The 19,702-nt window shown below is 45.3% G+C and overlaps 2 protein-coding genes and 1 long non-coding RNA gene across 3 annotated transcripts in view; 1 reads left to right on the plus strand and 2 right to left on the minus strand.

Moving 5' to 3' along the window:
* Window positions 1-9,108, minus strand: part of wtip (WT1 interacting protein) — a 36,874-nt gene extending 27,766 nt beyond the window's left edge. Inside the window, exon 1 of the mRNA XM_088613544.1 lies at window positions 6,780-9,108. Within this exon, the coding sequence (XP_088469670.1) occupies window positions 6,780-8,283 (1,504 nt within the window). The 5' untranslated portion in view covers window positions 8,284-9,108. The remainder of the gene's footprint in view (window positions 1-6,779) is intronic.
* Window positions 9,109-11,442: 2,334 nt separating this feature from the next.
* sdr42e1 (short chain dehydrogenase/reductase family 42E, member 1) lies at window positions 11,443-16,486 on the minus strand. The gene is made up of 3 exons (XM_088613640.1): window positions 16,389-16,486; window positions 15,784-15,859; window positions 11,443-13,241 (listed from the first exon to the last, which is right to left on the minus strand). The coding sequence occupies exons 2-3, from the start codon at window positions 15,855-15,857 to the stop codon at window positions 12,143-12,145; spliced, it is 1,173 nt and encodes a 390-aa protein (XP_088469766.1). The 5' UTR covers window positions 15,858-15,859; window positions 16,389-16,486; the 3' UTR covers window positions 11,443-12,142.
* An 83-nt stretch (window positions 16,487-16,569) lies between these two features.
* Window positions 16,570-18,199, plus strand: LOC148644275 (uncharacterized). Its single transcript, XR_015928639.1, has 3 exons — window positions 16,570-16,715; window positions 17,387-17,463; window positions 17,715-18,199. It is a non-coding gene; the product is annotated as an uncharacterized LOC148644275 (long non-coding RNA).
* The last annotated feature ends 1,503 nt before the right edge of the window (window positions 18,200-19,702 follow it).

The raw sequence follows: 19,702 nt of genomic DNA on the forward strand, positions 1-19,702 counted from the left end.
TCCAATGCCTGGTGTGGGACTGGTGGGGATGGGGGGGGTCGCCAGCATCTTTACATCCTCAACTGCTTTCCAGCCTAAATCATGAGGGTTGAGTGGAGCGGACAACCGAGGGCTTGATCTGGAAAGAACTTGAAGACGATCCTATAGCCCTCCAACACAAGAAGCCTTCCAGTGCTGGGCTGTCTGATCTCTCGGGGGTAAAGGTCGAGTCAACTCAAATGTGGACAAGCAGGAAACCTCTTGCTAATGCCTGCTGGGTACTACCGAAACCCTTATGCGCCACACAGTGCAAAACATTTGGAAAAAAAACCACGAGGAGGTGACGCTGGATGTGCTCATCCTGGGAATGGAAATATTGCTCAAGCACAACCATTCCCAGCCAAGCACAAAGAAAAGATCTAAAAATTCCAAGGCCTTCTCCTAAGGAAGCGGTCAGTGTATAAATATGACAGGGTGAAAGGCCAAGATGGAAACTTCTTGTTTTTTCCCCTTATTTCTGCCAGACCACTTGTCACTGCGGGTTAATGACTCCGGGAAGTACAGTCTGAATGGGGCCCAAAGTGGGGATTAATCACAAGGTCAAACAAAAACTGCTCTTTTACTATCTAATCTAAGGCTTTACTGCGGAGACAAAGACAATTTTAGTGAAAGGGACAAAAACTCCTGAGTTTCTGCCCAACATTATAGGTGTCACTTTGCACTAATAAACTTGGCAATCCATTTACTTAACAACCAAGGTGCCTTTCCTAACTCCAGCGTTACACTGTGAAACCACACTGGCTCTCGATAACAGGACACTGCTTCTGAAAGACTGCGGTTCACTGGAACCTTTCAACGAACAAATTAATTGCCTTCATGAATGAGGGAATACGGCTCAGCTCTCTTCTCCTTCATCGGCCCTTTACTGGAATGCATTTATAAGTTCCTAGTGATAATAATAAAGACCAGTATTTTGGTGGTGCAACGTTGCATCTAGAAAACAAACTGACAGTAAAAAATGAGGGTCTGCAGGGGGACAGCCACGGCTCACTGAACTGTGCTGCCGGGCCCTGGAAGAATGTACTGGTGTCAGTTAAGAAGAGAGCCCACAGCTCAATGCCGATGAGACCCGTTCGGCTCCACCGGGACTACAGCACGAGTTCATTCATGAGAGTGCCGATTTAGTGCAAACCCTGCAACAAACTGTACAAACGACCCCCGCCGTAACGAAACTATACAACTACATACCTGTAACACTCTGTGCCCGCTTTTCTGGGAGGGAGGGGGGGGGTAAGAAAACAAAAAGGCCAACATTCCTCAGAGAGCTCTGGCATTGGCCCTTTCGCCTTGCGGGAAAACACGGGAAACGCGCTCCCCGCTCCGCGCTCCTGCGCCGCCCTCCCTCGCCCCTACCAGCTCGACGCGCCTGCGGCGATTATTATTCCGAGCAGGTGATTAGACTTGACCCCCACCAGTCCTGTCTGGCCACCGCGCCAAGTGCCCATGCCAGCTGTCTGGAGCAGCCTGCCACCCCGCTGGCTGGCTAATGAAGAGACTTGGGGTGGGGGTGGAAGGAGGGGAGCGGGGGGGGGCCTTAATTTCAGCTTTGGCTCGATTCAGACGGGTTGTGTATTAGAAATACATTTACACAACGGCAACAGTGACAAGAACAACAACACACAGCGGCGACGTCTGGCAGAGCCGGCTGCCTGGTACACCAGGCCTCAACGCCCTACCGACGGAGCGCTCCCGTCGCCATGGAAACGGCGCTGTCCCTCCGGCCTTGCGAGGCCTTTTCCCTCTGGGCTACCGGCCTGTGCCTTTTTGTCTGTGTGTGTGTGTGGACAAACGACATAAAACAAGATTTTATGCACAGGGTTAAGTCGTCACCGATCTCGGAATGCCAAAAAAACAGTTCTGAACATTTTGTCTTTCACCACTGTCAGGCTACAACACGAGAATAACAAACTAGACAACAACGGTGTTTGTTTATAAGAAAAAAAGTTCTGACAAGGGGTCATAGCTAAAAAAAATGATTTCACTGACACATGAACAGCTGCGTTTCACTGCTTTTGCCTGGCTAAAAAAATAAAGTGTTGTATATTCTGTAAAACAGTTATTTTACAGTCCTGTGGGATCAGTATGCCTACTAAGACCTAAAGTCCTATCTCAAACCCACCTCTATATATTGGAAGGCAGTTTCTAGAGCACTGAATCTATCCAACTCTGATGTTTAAGTGGTTCCATACGGTTAAGATTTTTTCCTATCAAAAAGTACACAGAAGCTAAAAGGCAAGATAGGTTATCTAGGCAGACTGCTAAAAGTCCCCAACTGGGAAATCCTGTGAGCTGAGTCATGACTTTATAAATGCCAGTAGCACTGGGGACTTCAACAGCCAATAATCTCAGGGTGCCTGTATTAGTGAAAGTGTGCTAGAAACACTCATTGTTAAGCGCCACTAACTCACTGTGCAAATAGGAAATAGGACAACAGCTTGTGCCACGAATGAGATACAATTAAAGACACTGACTGAGAGCTTGGGAAGCTCCTTCACTAAAAGACTAAGCTGCCATTTTCACTTGTCAGCACCCCAGCAACCTACAGACAGGTAACCACCTGAGGGTATTCAATGACAGAAGCACCAAGTCACTGCCATTTTTCCTTAGATGAATAAGGGTGGGTGGCATGGCGGCACAGCGGTTAGCACTGCTTTGGAGCCCCGGGTTCAATTCCAGATCTGAGGTGCTATCCGAATGGAGCCTGTATGTTCTCCTTGGGTTGACATGGGCTTTCTCCAGGTCCTCCAATTTCCTCCCACAGTCACAAGTCATACTACGTTCTTAATTGGCTTCTGGGAAAATTGACCCTGGTGTGGAAGTTTGTGTTCTGCAACGCACCGGCGTCCTGCCTTGCACCCACTGCTTGCTTTGATAGGCTCCGGCTTCTCTGTGACGCTGAACTGCATTAACCAATTAGGAAATGGATGGCTGGCTGGATGAATAAGGGCAAGTAACTCAGCTTTTTAACTGATTTCAGCAATTAACTGAAGAGATCGGTAATTATACATTTTCTATGGGTCATATGATATTTTGTTAATATTTTAATAATGGTATTTAAAATAACTAAAAAATAATTTTATTGTGCTATTTTAATGTGACAGCATTCAAATGCTCTTGGAGAGGAGTTTCTGATGCGTGAAAGAATTAAAATACTTAAGTTGTGAGGTTTATCAGCTTCTTTAAAGCACAAGCTGAAAAGGATGTGAAAAACCAAACCACTGAATTAATTCGAGCCTCCAAACACAATTTGTAATATTTACTGCAGGTGACTTTTTGTACACGCACCATGAAATCTCAGCATGTCATCACACCCTCGAGGACTTGTTGGGGAACAGTAATCAGACTGACTGGTTACCCTGCTATAGAAAAGATACTGCTTGTTCTGGAATCAGGCCACGGAGGAGCAGCAAGATATTTTCTGGGACTTAAGAGGATGTCCTGCTCTGACAGGCTATAGGAACTGAACCCTTTTAGTCTTGAACAGAAAAGATGATAAGAGAACCTGATACAAGTGTTCAAAAGGCCTTGACAAAGAAGACTTCTTCAGAATGAATACTGAAACACAAACCAGAGAACACTATACAGAAGCGCTCTTAAACTTTTTACACAAAGGGCAACAGGAGTATGGAACAAGCTACCCAGGCACGTTGTTTAAGCCGATACTGTGCTTTCTACCAACGAACAGCTTGATGAGATCCTTTGATCAATGAGGTACAGATGAGCTAGACAGGTTGAATGGCTCCCTAACGTAACTTTTCAAACCTTTTGAGTTCAAAAAGAGACTGTCCTTCAAAAACAGAGTAGTGGTCTCATTTCGTGAAACACACTGGACTTTACAACGCACACAGTAGAAACAGACAAGCAAACCAAGTGACTTAACCCCGAAGAGGCTGCAAACACAACACAACCCCCTCCCACCTTTAAAATGTAAACTCCTTTATATGCAACTACTTTTCTATACAACAGGATTTATATATTCAATGTTTCTATTTAATTTTATGCCATACTTGAGCATGGGTCACAGAACTGGGTGAAACCACCCACACGCAGACAGGGGCAGTCACGTGAAACCCCCTGTTCAGGTTTGCGCCACTACACCTTCGTTAACCCTCTCCGTCACCAGCTTTGGCAGAAACAGGGCTCTGCCCACATCACTGCAGTACAGTGCAAGCTTGAACCACTGGCCTCGCGTGCCGGAACATCAGAGCAATGCGACGGTGGTGCGGAACGGCTTCGCTCCGGGAGAAAGCCCACAGAGTGCCCTCACACACCGCCGCGCCCCGGACCTGGCTCCTGCGGTCTCAGGCTTTGAGGCCCTGTGATGCCAGGGCCATGTGGCAATTACTGGGCAGCTGTAAACTGGTACCCAATTTCCCTGATCGCTGATCGGCGCTGCATAAAAGCATGAGTTCGTCGCAACACTTCTGGTCCATACTAACATCTCCTGGACCTGTCTGCCATGTTCTTTCCTACAGCTCTGCTAAGCCCTGCTAAGCTAGTGCTTCAGTTTGTGACAGAGCTGTTATGGTGCTGCAATCAAACAGCCAACCTCTTTCACACAGTGCCTGAATCTGGGTCTTTCGATGCTTGCAAGGGGATTCTAGAGAAGACACAATGTGCTGTGCTTGTGGGACCCGTGATTAATTCAAATAATTAGCCTAAGGATTGCCGTCCTCAAACTGAGCCTCCATACAAACTACAATCATTTAGATGTTAAATCTCCAAAGAGATTAAAGAACATTTAGGTGAATGTAGAGACTCTGGAACCTTTCTGTCATTACTCTTAGCCTCTGTAAGCTTCCCTACCTTTTACATCACAGTAATTTCAATATAATTTATATACATATTTAGGATAGAGATGGCATTCCCCTGCTAATCCATTTTTGAAGTGTTTCAGATTGCTCCTGTAAAACTGAAATCAACTCCCTGTTGATACAGTAACTTCAAATTTACTCTCTAATGCGCGCGCACACACACACACACACACACACACACATCCCAATCATAAACTGCAACAACTCTGTGACTGATCGGGGTTCCAATCAGATTCCATTCTCAAGCACAGGGTGTACTGTATCCCACAGAAAACAAGAAGATAGGAGTTCACCAGCTAGGCCTTTAAAGTAAAAAGAATACCAGTAAAGAGCCAGGGGCTTGATCTATGCTCGCAAAAGACAGCTGTTTCGTGCATCATGCCTGTCTAGCTAAAAGGGTAAATCAGCTATCAAACGGCTCATGCTGGTTCCAACAGGCCCATACTGCACAGCAATCTTTATCAGCGGGATGGCTACCATTAATTGCTTCAGCAGAGAAGATGAATCCCCAGGCAGTGCGGAGCTAAGAGTTTAAAATGAATTACCCTCTCTTCCCTGGAGCTCCTCCTCAGAACCTGCACATGTGCTTCTGTTTACTCTCGCACTACACAGATTTCTCCCCCCCCCACCAGTTTCTTACAGACATGAGCACAGGCCTGAATCCTTTCTCAGGAATGCCCCTTATGACATTTGAAGGAGGCGTTTGACGGGGAGCCTTTGAGGAGAGTAGTTCTTAACTGAGACAAGATGCTGTACGCACAACACAGTATCGGTACATGGCTCTTAAACCATTGGGAGGGCTGTACTAAGCACCTATACCGCACAGCTTCTGCCCCTGTATTGGACTCGCAGCGTACTGAAAACCTCGGTGTGGGGCTGATCCCTTGAATATCAGTGCGGTGAGGGGCGTAAAACATGAACATGATCATGGAGCAGGAAATAAAACGTGTTCCCTTAATCCTGCAGTTACTAAAAAGTATGCAAAGACGGGGCGGGCTGTCAGGTTGTCTGGGCTACCACAGGTTTGCCATGAAGACTCCTCTTTGTTTGAGGTGGGGGGAAGGGTCTTAGATGGGGGGGCGGTCTAAGCTTTCAAATAGCCGTTTCTTTCTGCTCGGTCCGCCCGCTACAGCGGCAGGTGTTACTACAGAGCGCCCGGGTGTGTTAGCAGACGGCGGCAGGACGGAGAGAGGCGAAAGGAGGCGTTCAATGTCCCAGACGCTCCTGCAGGCTTAGTGGAACACGCATTTGCTTCATATCGTTCGGGAAGACAAGCCTGAGGACGGATTTTCTCGTCCTGCACTCTGAAAACGCGCTTTATACAGTAGCTGCCAAGGCTCAGCATCGCCAATTCAGAACCAAAGTATCCAATCACACATGTAATAAATCATACATGTGTTTATATGTTTCATAATAAAACAATATGATTATTTTAAGTTTCATGTCAAAGTGGGGATTTTTTTTCCACTAAACGGGAGAGGTGTGTGTGTGTTTTTGTAGGAAACGTTCATTCACTTTTAATTAACGCAAGTCTAGGCTTCACTGTCTCCATCCTTCACGACACAGCTCACGAAATCAGGCACACTTCTTATTTAATAACCTGTGTCTGTTTAATGCAAACACACTCTTCACGCTGCGTGTACGCAAATTACAGTTATTCAGCTTAAAGGGGTGCTACAAAAAGCATTTAAAACCAATTCAGAAAGCTCCAGGGCTGCGCGACTTGCAATATATTTAACAGTCGCAGTGGGTGTCTAACTGCATTATGGAGCCTAATCCAGGAAATGCAGAGCCTGGGAAGCGGATCAGAGCACGGAAAGTGTCAGGAATAAAGTTGTGCCACGCAAGTCACCACCCAGAATTGGACCCGGACCTTGCGTGGGTCCCGTGAGTAACCGTGAGGGCCCCCGCGTTAATAACACTCACCGAAATACTCCTTTTTCATGTGCATTTCCAGCTCCTTCTCCAGCTCCAAAGTGAGCGCCTCTAGCCTCCTCTCCGCTTGGCTAGGGCCGCTCTCCCGGCAAGGGGTGACCTGGTACGGCAGCTTCAACTTCTGCGCCGCCGGCGAGCCTTTCGCCGGGCTGCCGTAGTTAAACTGTGCCGGAGCGCCCTGGCCGGCTTCTGGGTTCAATCCTGCCGGCTGGGCTTGTTGCTGCTGCTGCTGCAGCAGCTGCAGCTCCTGCCTGGCGGGGGACGACTGAAGGTGGCCCCTGGGGTGGAGAGCGCCGGCGTCCCCGAAATCCTGCACCACCGTATCCTCCTGCAAGCCCGGCCCCAGCATGGACGACCGGGGCGAGGGCAGCTGGAGGTCCGGGTAGGTGCTCATGGAGCCCCGGGAACTGCGCGAACTCCGGGAGCTGTGGCTGGAGATGCTGGACCGGGGGCTGGCCACGCAGTTGGACACCCCGGCTCTGCCGCTGCCGTCCTGGCTGCAGATGCTGGACCGGGGGCTGGCCAGCGGCACGCCGTGGACCACGGCGCCCTCGTGCTCCGGGTTCCCCGCCGGCACGTACCGCGAGTCGGAGTAGCTGGACCGGGGGCTGGTGGTGCAGGAGTACTGACTGGCCGTGCTGGACCGGGGGCTGATGTGTCTTTGGTCGTAGCCCATGCTGATGCCGCTGGTGCGGTTGCTGCTGGGCTTGCTGCCGCAGTCGTAGCTGTTCAAGCTGGCCCGCGGGCTGGAGTGCTTGCTGGTGTCGCTGGCGGTGCTGGCATAGCTGGACCGGGAGCTCAACGCGCTGCCGCCGTCGTACTGCACCAGGCTGCACCGGGGGCTGGTGTACTTGTCCTGCCCGGGCACCACCAGGCTGGAGCGGGGGCTGCTGACGCTGGAGCGGGGGCTGGGGTGCTTGCACTGCTCCTGAGAGGGCAGGGAGGACGGCAGGCTGGACCGGGGGCTGGTGGCACAGTACCGGCCGTCGTGACTGGTGCTAACGCAGACACTGTTGCCCCGGCTGCCCGGGTAGGGGGGTAAAGGCTGTTTGTTCAACACCACTCCGTCATAGGCACTCCCGGTGCTGTACCGATGCCCCTGCACCTCCAAAGAGTACCTCCGGTGCCGCTCGGAAGCGCCGGGGTAGCACGGCAGGGCAACTTCGGATTTGGTGCAGTGGCCATCCTCGCCATAAACCGTGTCCCTCTGTGGGCTGCAGAAGTCCAACGGGACCACTCGGTTGCCATTCACGGGTCTCAGGGGGGCCGTGCTGTAAACTTTACTCCCCGACGGGTAATTTTCAAAACCCGGTAGCTGGGGGTGAGGCACGGAATCACCATTCATCCTTTCACTGCGCGCAGAAAACTCCAAGTCGGGGTTGATGACCATGTCGGCTCTCCCACTGTAAATCCCGTCCTTGCAAGATTCATACAAAGAAAGATCCTCTATCAACTTACTCGCTCTGTGTCCCACATCGTCCTCATACTTATCCATGGTTGTGGCTACGGGAGAGGGGGGGGTCAAGTTAGCTTGAGAACTGCCGAGTGAGAGAAAGCAAATTCCACTTCACATATAAATTCCAACAACAAAAAAACCCCTTTTTTTTTAAATCCAACAATCAGCCCTTGTTTCACCGAGGAAACTCCCGTTCTCGTACTCTTAGCATGCTGCTCGACCAGATCCTTCGGAGATATTTTTTTAAAAAAAGCACTTTTTTTTACCGAAAAGAAATCTGCCCCCCCATCCGAAAAGACGACGTTTGTCAATTCCAGGCTTTTGCGAAGTTGAAGGGTCCGTACAGTCAATGGCGCGCTGCGCGGAGGAATTTTCCCTGGCACATTTCCCCCTTTTCCCACCCGGAGCTCGCAGCCTGCCCCCCCCAGACGACGCCAGTAAATCGCTGAGGCGCTGGTTCCGAGGCGCCCCGCGTCGCTGGGCCGAACCGTGGCCGGGAGCCGAGGCAGCGGGGTGGGAGAAACTGAAAGAGGGACTGTTTTCTGTGGAAGGAATGCGTGGACGGAGACGGGGTGCGCTGCGCCTCTCTGGAATGTAGTTAATGCTGGAGAGAAACAATGATTGTAACCAGCGAGGGGGGTTCCAAGCCCGGCGAGCGCAGAGTTACTTCACACGTTTCCGAAAGCGTCTGTTCTCTTCCGACCGGCCGCCCGGCCCACCGCACAGACACCCGGTTTAGAGCAACCGAAGCGCAGGCATTACCTGCCCGTCTCGTCGCGGAGTTTGGCCACGAAGCTCCTGCAACGCCAAGAGTGAGATAAAGCGAGGCACCACGGCATCACAAAACAAATGAAGGAAAAAAAAAAGGAGAGGGGGGGGGGAGGACGCCGGAAAGCGCCGGAAAGCGCCGCGGTACCATTTGCCCCGGGCTCTGTGCCAAATTAAAAATAGTTAGCTCTCCTCTGTCTACACTTATCCCAAAAACAGCGGCCCCTGTTCTTTTAATGCGTCCACCTGAGAAATGTTACCCTCCCCCCCCCCCCATTTTGTGAGAGGAAATAAAATACTCAATATTTGTTTTTTTTTCGTAAATGTTAACGTTTAAAAATACTTAAGGATATCAAATAGGGAGACATCGTCTTTGTTACTTCTGACATAAACACTACCTGATGCTGCGGTGAACGTCTAAATACAACATACAGTACATCTACAATACAGTATTTATATCCATCTAAATACAAAGTACAAAGTCTGCGTTAGTTAAAATCTGATAATGCGGTATGTATTCAGCTTTAGATACACTGCATTTCTTTAGGCAGCGAACTGCAAAGTCAATGTTCTATAATACTAAACACTCTCCCCCCTTGTATCCTTGGGTCGGTATTTGGAAATAACGCTGATTTTTCAGAAAATATCAAATATATGTGGAGATTTATTTGCTCATTCCAACCAAGTCAATTTAAAACTTTCGTGAGAGCAATGTATAAAACATTTCTCTATTAGAACGTTTATATTTGACCAGCACTAACCATGTATCTTATAACTACTTCACAGATAAAGACTCTGTACTGGCAATAATTCATCCTAGCAAACTGTTAATTTTCATGATGTCTCTACCACTGGGTTCAGATAGAGTGCACCAATATCTCTGTCTGCTAATCCATAGATAATAGTTCTGCATCACTGTTTCAGGTGAAGGGTGTCAATATTGTCTGCAACTACACACAATTCTGTAATGTTTCCAGTTTGCATAAGGGGTTAATTCACTTGCATGTGAAGAATCTGCCCTCTGTCCCGGTCGCTTTTCTGGAGAATTGATTGAAGAGTCTGAGGGCACAGGCAAAAAGGAACCCTCTGGTCTCAAGTACACCACTTTGGATCACATTACAAATTCTGACGGTTCAGGTCTCTTTAGCTCAGTTCTGGCTTCTTTTGGAATTTAACAACATTTTCAGACACAAGAGTGTATGCATATGGAGGTTTATGTTATAGTTAACACAAGCAAAGTATACATTTTTCCAGAATCCTACAACTATTTGTGTGTAGGAGGCACTTTACACAAACTATTGTGGGAGCCCAGAAAATGGTACCCACCCATGTTGTTAAAGCAGATACCAGGCTTCATGTAAGGGTGGATGGCATTGTTAGATCAATTCCTTACTAGCAAACAAGCTATATGGGCCCAACATTTCTCATTGTTCTGTATCAGAAAATAACCTCTCAATGGTTCATAATGGCTGCATATACCCGCTGAACCACAGCTGAAGAAATCGTTGTCAGGCCATCTAGTGACAAACCGGAGACACTGCAGCATGGCAGAGAGAGTCCAGCACTAAAAATCACTTGTTAAAACCCTTACCTTTCAGGATCTGCAGTGGGGTAATGCACAAATTACTTTTTTAAGAAGGTAATGTATCTTAAAATCAGGTTCCCAGTTGTGGTGCAAGATTATACAATGGATAGACACTTGCTGAATGATGTTTGGAACAGTGTTCCCTCTGAGAAAATAGGAAGAACGTGATCAACAACTCCACAAATGTCATGAAAACCTGCTCATGTAATCTGTTGTACAGGTATGGCAATAAACTAGTTAATTTTATCCAGTCTTTTGGATTCAGTTGTGCCCGAAAGGGTTAAATATTTGCTGTTGAATTCCATTGAAAGAAAAATGTCAGTAATGAAAATATTTCCTGATGTACCAGGTTTCACTATCACATTGCACATTTCTGTGCTTGCGGAAACACATGACATTCTGTGCAAAAACAAGTATTGCTATGGAGCTCCAAAAAATAACACTTACACTTTTCAAACTAGAATTACATTTTACAGTTTTTTGGCATGAAGATATTCAACAAAGTCAAGCTGGATCAGGTGATTAATTTCCCTATACTCTATATTCAAATAGGAAATAGTTTATGTTGGACTGCTCACCATTTCCATTAACAATTAATTTGGTTTTAAAAATATCTGTATAATACAGTGGAGTAAGGATATATATGTTGCATTATTCCTGCAAGCTTAATTTACCCTGTAGAAATAACACTCTTAATTTAGTTCCAAGGACAAAACAAGCAAGTGTGAATTCTTACACAGCTTGTTCTTCTTTCATTTATACATGCACCTCTCTGACTTTTTATATGACTGCAGTAATGATAATCACAAGGCAGTGATACAAGCAGATGAAAAAATAGACAGGAGAAAGTTCAAAAACTTTTATTTCATGTATTTGTTTAAAGAGGCTTTTACAAAAAAGGATCTTGTTGAGATCTGGAACTATAAACACTGAAGTGTTAAAGACCAGGACAAGACTATTAGAGGTTAGAAATCTGGGCTGCCATCTGGACGATTGTGGGTTCAAGTCCCTGCTGAAGTCCTATTGTACACTTGAGCAGGACACTTCCCCTCAATTGGTCCAGTCCTACCAGCTGTGCAAACCTGTACCAGCACTGCCGAGAGTAACCCCAAACTGACTAGCACCTACACCAGGAGCAGACACATACTCTCAGTTTGCTTAGTGCTACAGAGACCAGGATTAGATCTTTACTGTAAAGTAATTTAAACAAATGCATTCAACATCACAAGTAGGAAAGAAAGAATTTTGTGTTGTGAGCACTCCTTCTTTCTTTGTGGAATGTTATACATCTCTTAGAGTAACACATCAGTCCACACAACACTGCCTGTCCAACCACTGACAGTTTTTACAGCAAACATAAGGTTAAAAACAATGCCATCAATTCCTGATCTTGTTTTAGAGCGCGAGCTAAGAGCTTGTTAGGGCTCTAACAGCACACAATGTAGTAAATCCCTACTAAGTATACTGCATTTTATAATGCCACATTTAATAATATATTAGAAATTCCTTCTCATCAGTTTAGATCTCTTGGCCAGTTCAGTGCAGTTACGTGCCAACAACTGGAATGTAGGAAAAGATAACAGCAACTAACATAGCCATGAGAAACACGTCCCGGAGCAACTGTTTGAACGAGGGGGAACGTGGCTTTCTTCCGTGGCCCTTGTCTTTAAACCACTGCACGACGTCATCCAGGCTGTAACGCCGGGGCTCGTAGCCCAGCTCCTCCTCGGCCTTGGCCATGCTAAAGTAATGGGTGACGCCCGTTTTGTAGACCTCCGTCCGCGTGAGCAGAGGCTGGAAGTTGTACAGTCGGCCAACGAGGAAGTGAACCATCTCCGTGAGGAACGCAAAGAAGTAGACGAGGGAGACCGGGAGGCGGAGCCTTGGGAAAGGGTAGCCAAGGCCTTCCACCAAAGGCCGGAAAAACTCGAAGTTGTTAACGGGCCTGCCGTCGGATATGAAGTAGGCCTGGCCTGCTGCTCGGTGCCGTTTTGCAGCAGTCAGGGCCTCGGCGGCCAGCACGTGGGCGGCCGCCAGGTTGTCCACATGGACGAACTCCACCAAGCTCCCGGCGTCCCCGTAAACAAACCTGAAGATCCCGCTTTCGATGTAGCGGACGATTCGCGGCAGGTGCCTCCGCTCACCGGGCCCGTAAATCCCTGCCGGACGCAGGGCACAGGTTCTCAAGAGGCCCTCCCCGCCTCGCAAGGCTGTGCCGTTTGCCCTCAGCACCGCCATTTCGGCTAGGGACTTGGTCCTGGAGTAGTGGTCAGGATGGAGATGGAGCGGCAGATAGGGAAGGGACTCGTCTCCGTTTTCGATCACCTGCCCTCCGAACACCACGTTAAAGGTGCTCGTGTAGACCAGCCTGGGGACGGCGTTTCCCACGCAGGCCCGGATCACGTGCTCCGTGCCCTGCACGTTCACCTCCTCGATCAGGGCGCGGTCCAGCTGCTCTCTCCCCGACATCCCGTAGGACGCGGTGTGGAAGACGCAGCCGACCCCCCGCGTTGCCCCCTCCACCTCCAAGTATTCCCTGACGTCTCCCCGCAGGAACGCCATGCCATCTGGAATGGCCTCGCTCGGTGGCTGGACATCAAAGAGAGTAACTAATGCCCCCGCTTCATGCAGAGCGCATGCAAGGCTGAGGAGGAAAGATAAGCATGGGTTATCAATCTGCACAAGCCTTTCAGCCGGACTTGCGTTACGCGCAGAGCAGAGAAATTCATATTCAAACTCTGGCATTAATAATGCATTCGAACAAGAAAACACAGCAGTGGCCAGGCGTGTCAAAGGCAACATGATTCACCCTGCAAGGTACAAGAGCACTGCCCCAGGAGTGGTGCTGTACAGATTATAGAAATGAGGAAAATGTAATCCAGAAGTCCTGCAGCAAAATGTAAGAGGCTAAAATTAGGCTATGCAGTTGGTTAATCCTTAAGAGCTTTATGTACATGCAGTTATCTCAGTGGCATTGCTTACAACAGGCAAAAGATCTTTATTATTGCTTTAACGCTCGGGGGTGATATTCCTTTGTCTAATTCATGTAATCTGGTTTTTGTCTATCTACAGTCTGATAAGGTGCTTTTTTTTGTTCCTATCAAAGTCTATTTTCATTGATTTGCAACAAAAATAAGTTTAGGGGAAGAGATTATTTCAAGCGATTTTTCATTTCTAACTACTGTATAAAGGGTGTTCAGCATCAGTACACAAAAAACATGTTAAAAAATCTCATTAGATTAAATTTAATTTCACAAAATATAATATTTAATATTTTTCAGGAGCTCATCACAACTGATTCTTTAAACAAAACTATGATTTACATAAACATAACAGTTCCTTTGATCAATAAGAAAAACATCAAAAGAGTGTAATTTCTGCAATTAGGAAGGAGATAAAAGCATTGAATTTAAAGAGTTAAATACAAATTTGTTACATTACAAAAAAAATACTTTCTGAAGACCACAATAGCTTACACAACCTTAGACTCAGGGCCATGCAAGCAAGTCAATGACTGAAAAGAAGTATGAAATACAAGTGGAAACATTTACAAAAACACCAGATAGTTGGTGCAAGGCTGCCTCCTAGAGGAACTTCAGGTCCTGTTGTAATTCCTTGGGGCTTGAAGTCTCCAAAGTGCTCCAGGGCTGGAGTGGAAAGATGAATTTTGTGGACTGATTAATACTGAAAATCTACATTATATGATGAAGAATAAAAAAAAAAAAATGGACCAGAATCCAGTAGGGAGCTTAGTCAGCAAAAAGTAGAAGTTAATTTCACAATAAAAAGTAGGAAGAAAAAAAAAAGTTTTTGTTTTAACTTATGGAACTAACCACTAGGTAATTCTACAATGTTTTTCATCACATCTGCAGTAGACTAGAGGAGGAGTAAAAATGTGAATCATCCTGGCATTGAAGCCATAATTCCATTTATCGATGCCAACCTGACAAATAACTATTCATTACACAAATGTACTTTTCTTTGTATTCTGCAGACCTGTAAATCACACATCTTGACAGCTATACCCTATGCATGAACCACTTGAAATCTTCTTACTGATATCTAGCATAAGCTACAATATTATTTTACATATTTATTTTTAAATAAATGACAAGTGAAGGGAAGGACACATAAGAGAATGTCACTTTTTTAAATGCTTATTTTACACACTCCCTCAAAATGAGACTTGTTTTCACCTACAAATATCCAGTGTTACTTTCTCACTTTCTAAAGAAACAGCAAATAAAAAAGAATTAGGGAGATGGAACTCAGTACATCCATGAAAGGAGTTTCTGAACTATATATGACTAAATACACAAATGTATTGAAGAACAGAGATAAAAATTAGAGGAATAATTCAGCCCATCTTGGCTGCCAGAAAGTTCTTGATCCATTTACCTCACCCTTTTATTTGTTGACGGGCAATGGTCTTCAAGTAGATGACTAGCCTGATTCATACATCCACCACTCTTTATGTAAAGCTCCTGCAACCCTGGTCCCCAACAGCACCAACCCAAGTAGTTTTACAAGTCGTGCATTACTGATGAATGCAGAAAGTATCCTGTTCAATTAATGTTTTGGTCCAAAAATAATCACAATGGAATAGTTCCAAATCTTTAGAAATTGGTCATTTATCCACAACCTGCTGGTTTGGGGCTCTACCAGACCATGGCTGGAGACTTCGGGTGTAAAGGAACCTGGGTTTATCTTATTTAAATTAAGATTTGTGTCTTCGATTTGCTGTTTTTAACCCGAAGTAGGCAACTGGATTAGCTTTGCCCTTCCACTTTCGGGAATCAAGGCCCTATGCAACCCCCCTCTGACTGGACCTCCTGCGCGACACGATATCCTGAGACATCCTTTTTGTAAAGTGGCGAAGAAAGGCGTGTGTAACATTCCAAACGAGCCCAGATGAATCCGTCCATCCATCCGCTGCCTGTGTAATCCATCTCAGGGTTGCGGGGGGGCCGGAGCCCATCTTGGCAAGCAACGGGCGCCAGGCCAGAAAGACACCCAACCTGCATGGCTTTGAAGCACCCAGAGGAAACCCACTGGAAGAAACCCCCCCACACCTCAGGTTGGGCATGAGACCCGGGCTCCAGGGCCGCTGACCACGGCGCCTTCAGACCACAGGCGTTCAGACTGAGATATGAGCTCAGATCGAACAGCTTCATGCGACAACTTACCGGAAACCAAAATAGCCTCCTCCTCCTGTGATGAGAACCATCTCTTTTGTTTTGCCCTGGTTAAGCTGTTCCATACCTTTAAGGAACAAATTGAGATCACTTTTAACGATAGAACGTTATTCTGTTACGCATTATTCCAATTCAATGTTTAAAGTGTAAGCAAAGTCTGTTTTTTTAATTCAGAAGATATATATATATATCTTTTAGGAATTGAGATGCTCGACATGATTAAATAATCACAATCGAGGTCTTAAAAATATTTGGTAACAATTGTGAGATTATTTCAAATTTTAGATGAATGGGGCTCGTCCAATCTATGTTTTATTACCGTTTTGCGTTAAAATACTCTAATCAACATTTCATAATTACAATTAACCGTGTCGTCACCTTTGATTACAAAGTCAGAATTACGAAAGCCGAAAATCTGGTTAGAGCTCAGTATTTCTTTATAATAATAATACTACGTTGAGCAGCTGACTGTGAAATTAACACAAGAACGCAGTATGTACATGTCTATTTGGTAGATTTGTACTAGAGGTTTGAAAACATTCTGATTTACAAACAGAAATGACTTTATTTACGGAAGGACACAGCTCAACACATACCTCCGGCTTTTCCTAAACCTCGCAGCACGCATGCGCGCAAGCGGCGTATTAAAACAGCGACACCTTCCTGCGGGAACGATGTAGGCGGAGCTCCCCAGGATTCCCGAACAAAACTACGTAGTTTTTCCCCGTATTGACCCCCCTGCCACCTAATAAAACCCCGCAGTGGGCGGGGAGGGGGGAGGAGTCTGAAACTGCTTACGCAATTTGAGTACAGTCGCTTGTTGTTTTGGTTTCATTTGCGGAGAGCAGAAATGGCGGGGAAACTGAAACCCGATGAAATGAGAGATGTTATAAGTCGGCTGAACGCTATCAGCAATTCTTTAGGTACGTGTTATCGTTAAAATGCCATCTAAATTCACTTTTAGATGACTGGCTGTGGCCGGAAAAGTGAGGAACTGTAAACTTGGTACCACTATGACTTAGTGCAACGATGTATTCTACAGACTTCTATTTTTACCTCTCTGATACAGATTCGGGGAAGGAAGACATGTTTTTCATTTATATAGCAATTTTGCAACTTTTTGTAGTCGTAGGTATAATGTGAACAGTAGTTGCTGAATGCACATCAAAGACTGTACATTAAGTTGTAACATTATTAAAAAAAAAAAAATTCACGGTTTTTAAACCCCCATAACAAACAACGGAGAGCCACTCCACTGCAGCACATTGTGTTTAACACATTTAACTTTTTAAGTCAGGTAATAAGTACACAAAACGATTGAATGATTTTATGATACAGGAGTTGGGGCGTAGAGCAGAAAGCAACATCGTTTTTTAGGCTGGGTGCTACACGTTACATTATTGCACAGGTCTGGAACAACACACGTTTCAGACAGTGATGATAAATGAATTGCACAAATCTGTGGAATTGTTCACCAGGTGTACCGTAAATCGCTGCAGCTGCTGCACATACATTACAGTATAAAAAAAGCGTACCCTCTGTTCATGCATGTTTTAGACTCACTCCATACTAATGACTTCAAATAATGTTTCAGAATCTGCTGTAGCCAAATTACTGCAGAGCCAGGAGGACTTGAAAAAGGCCAACGAGACTCAGACATACCTGAATCAGGTAAGACACTCTTTCAGACAGAGCAGAGCTGTCTGATTTCATTGTTATTAGGTAGTATACATGTAGTTTACGCTTATGATTGGCAGTTAAAAGTGTTGATTCTAGTGGAACGTTCCTTGCACAGTATGGTGAACCAGATTAGTTGAACACTGGAAGAAGAAGTAATTAATATTAACCCTTATTATCATTCTTTTTAAGTTTGCTACCCTGTTCACAGTATCCATTCTCTAACCACAGTTCTTTTTAATTAGGGTTTTCAATCTTTTGTTTTGCAATACAACATGGGAACACATGGACAGTGCAGTTATCGCCACCCTTTTCAGTCACTAGCATGTGCTTGAAGGTGACATGGAGCACAACCAAGCTCTGACCAAAGTCCGTCTACGTTAGAGGGCAGCTGGGACCCAGATTGATATACTGATCTTTGAAATTACTGATGAAGTCCTGAGTCAAAGTTGGGAAATCAGTGAACCGCATTGTTTTATCCCGATATTGTCTGCAGGGCACAAAATGTCAAAATCATGTGATTAAAGTCTGTATTATCTTAATTTTGTCCGGCAGATTAAGATTAGTAGAAGTTTGGCTGGAAACCTAGCTACTTCTTGCTGTTCTGAACATGAGCCAGAATTCATTGTGTGTTACTAATGAATTCTAAAGGCTAAAAATATTCCAGCATGTAATAGGATGTTTGTTGAAAGACTAATGTAATAAAAATGAACACATCAACAAAAAAGCAGATGATTGTTTCCAAGAGAAGTCTTTGGCACTCTTGGTAGCTCTTACTCACTCACAGAGGTCTTTACCTTCAGCCCTCTTCCTTCTTGAAAGGGGAGAAACCTTAGGACCAGAAATGTGCACTGGGTGTCCACAAGTAGGTGAAACATGGGAATAATATGCCAACATGTCATGTCCATTAAACTTTCCTATTTGTAAAACGAATGCAGCTCCACTTGTAATGCTGCCTAGGGCCTGTTTTTGTCCATTTGAACAGAGTCTACAGCCTCTCTATGCAGCGTTTGTTCCACAAGAAGAACTTGTTTCACCGTCTGGGGATGGGCCTGCTTAAATCTGGATCTGACGACTCATTTTGTGTCCAGTTTTCACCTTGTGCGTCCTCCTTGGCATTCAATGGCAGTGTTACGCATTCAATAAATGTGATGATATGCTATTTCTCAAACCACTCGTATCCTCTGTGTCAGTGCTGCGCTTGTCCAGGCCTCTGTGGAGAGTCAAAATGTCCAGCAGCTGCCAAAGGGGCTTTCTGTTATTAAATGACCGTCAGCAGGGTTTTCGTGACGGTCTTTCAACAAAAAGATACTCATCTCAAGTGCCAAAAGTCAATTTTTGGCTCTTCTTTTACATGACTAGTTACAGTCCACACCCACTATTTGTCCATTGTTTTTAGTCTGTCTGGGGTTTTGACTGCACAAATCTCTTATTTGGATTTTCTTTCTTTCTTTTTGTCTTCACATTTGAATACAAGTCTTTTTAAACCTAACCGATGTGCAGAGTGACTTAAGAACCAGGATGAAACATCTTTAAAAAATTCAAATCAACAATAACAAAATACACTGGACAAGTAGAAACACTCCTTAGTTATGTGTAAAGTCTTGTCAGTGCAAATGCAAGGAGCTCCAATGACAATTTGCTTCCTTGCTGTATATCCACTCTTTCCATTGATTGCACCAGATAAAATAACATGAGAAGCATGATAAAAGGATTCCATGCCTTCTACGTTTTTTAGAAGATTCACTCGGATGGTAAGCACAAAACAAGTTTATTTCAAATAGTTGAACATTTAAAACATGTTGAGACATTTTTGTTAGGAAAAATGTAAAGTTAAATTTTTAACACCGTGCATTGTTCTGTTATCTGAGCAAGTATTCCTCTTTTTTTTTCACTTTGGCTGGAGCTGCACACTAGTGTATTTTAAAGAACACCCTCACCTGTATTTGTTTTAAATTCTGAAATTATTTTGTTGTTGATACTGAACATTCCTAACAAGACTGCGCGCATTTTCTTTTCTTCGCTTAGACCTAGTGTGTCTAGGACTTGTTACTGTGTTGTGACAAAATACACTGCAGAGCATTACCATCCCATCGCGTTCAGTGAGCAGTAGCTGTTGATTCAGCACTGTATGTATCTGCAGTTATGGATAACATCAGTTATTATAAACTGAAGTGGGAGGGAGGGGGAGGGAGTTGGGGAGGTGTGGTTTATTCTGTTGCTTTTCCAAAGT

The sequence above is a fragment of the Lepisosteus platostomus genome, chromosome 20 (genome assembly GCF_059453375.1).
Source record: "Lepisosteus platostomus isolate fLepPlt1 chromosome 20, fLepPlt1.hap1, whole genome shotgun sequence".
In the NCBI taxonomy this organism is placed as follows: Eukaryota; Metazoa; Chordata; class Actinopteri; order Semionotiformes; family Lepisosteidae; genus Lepisosteus; species Lepisosteus platostomus.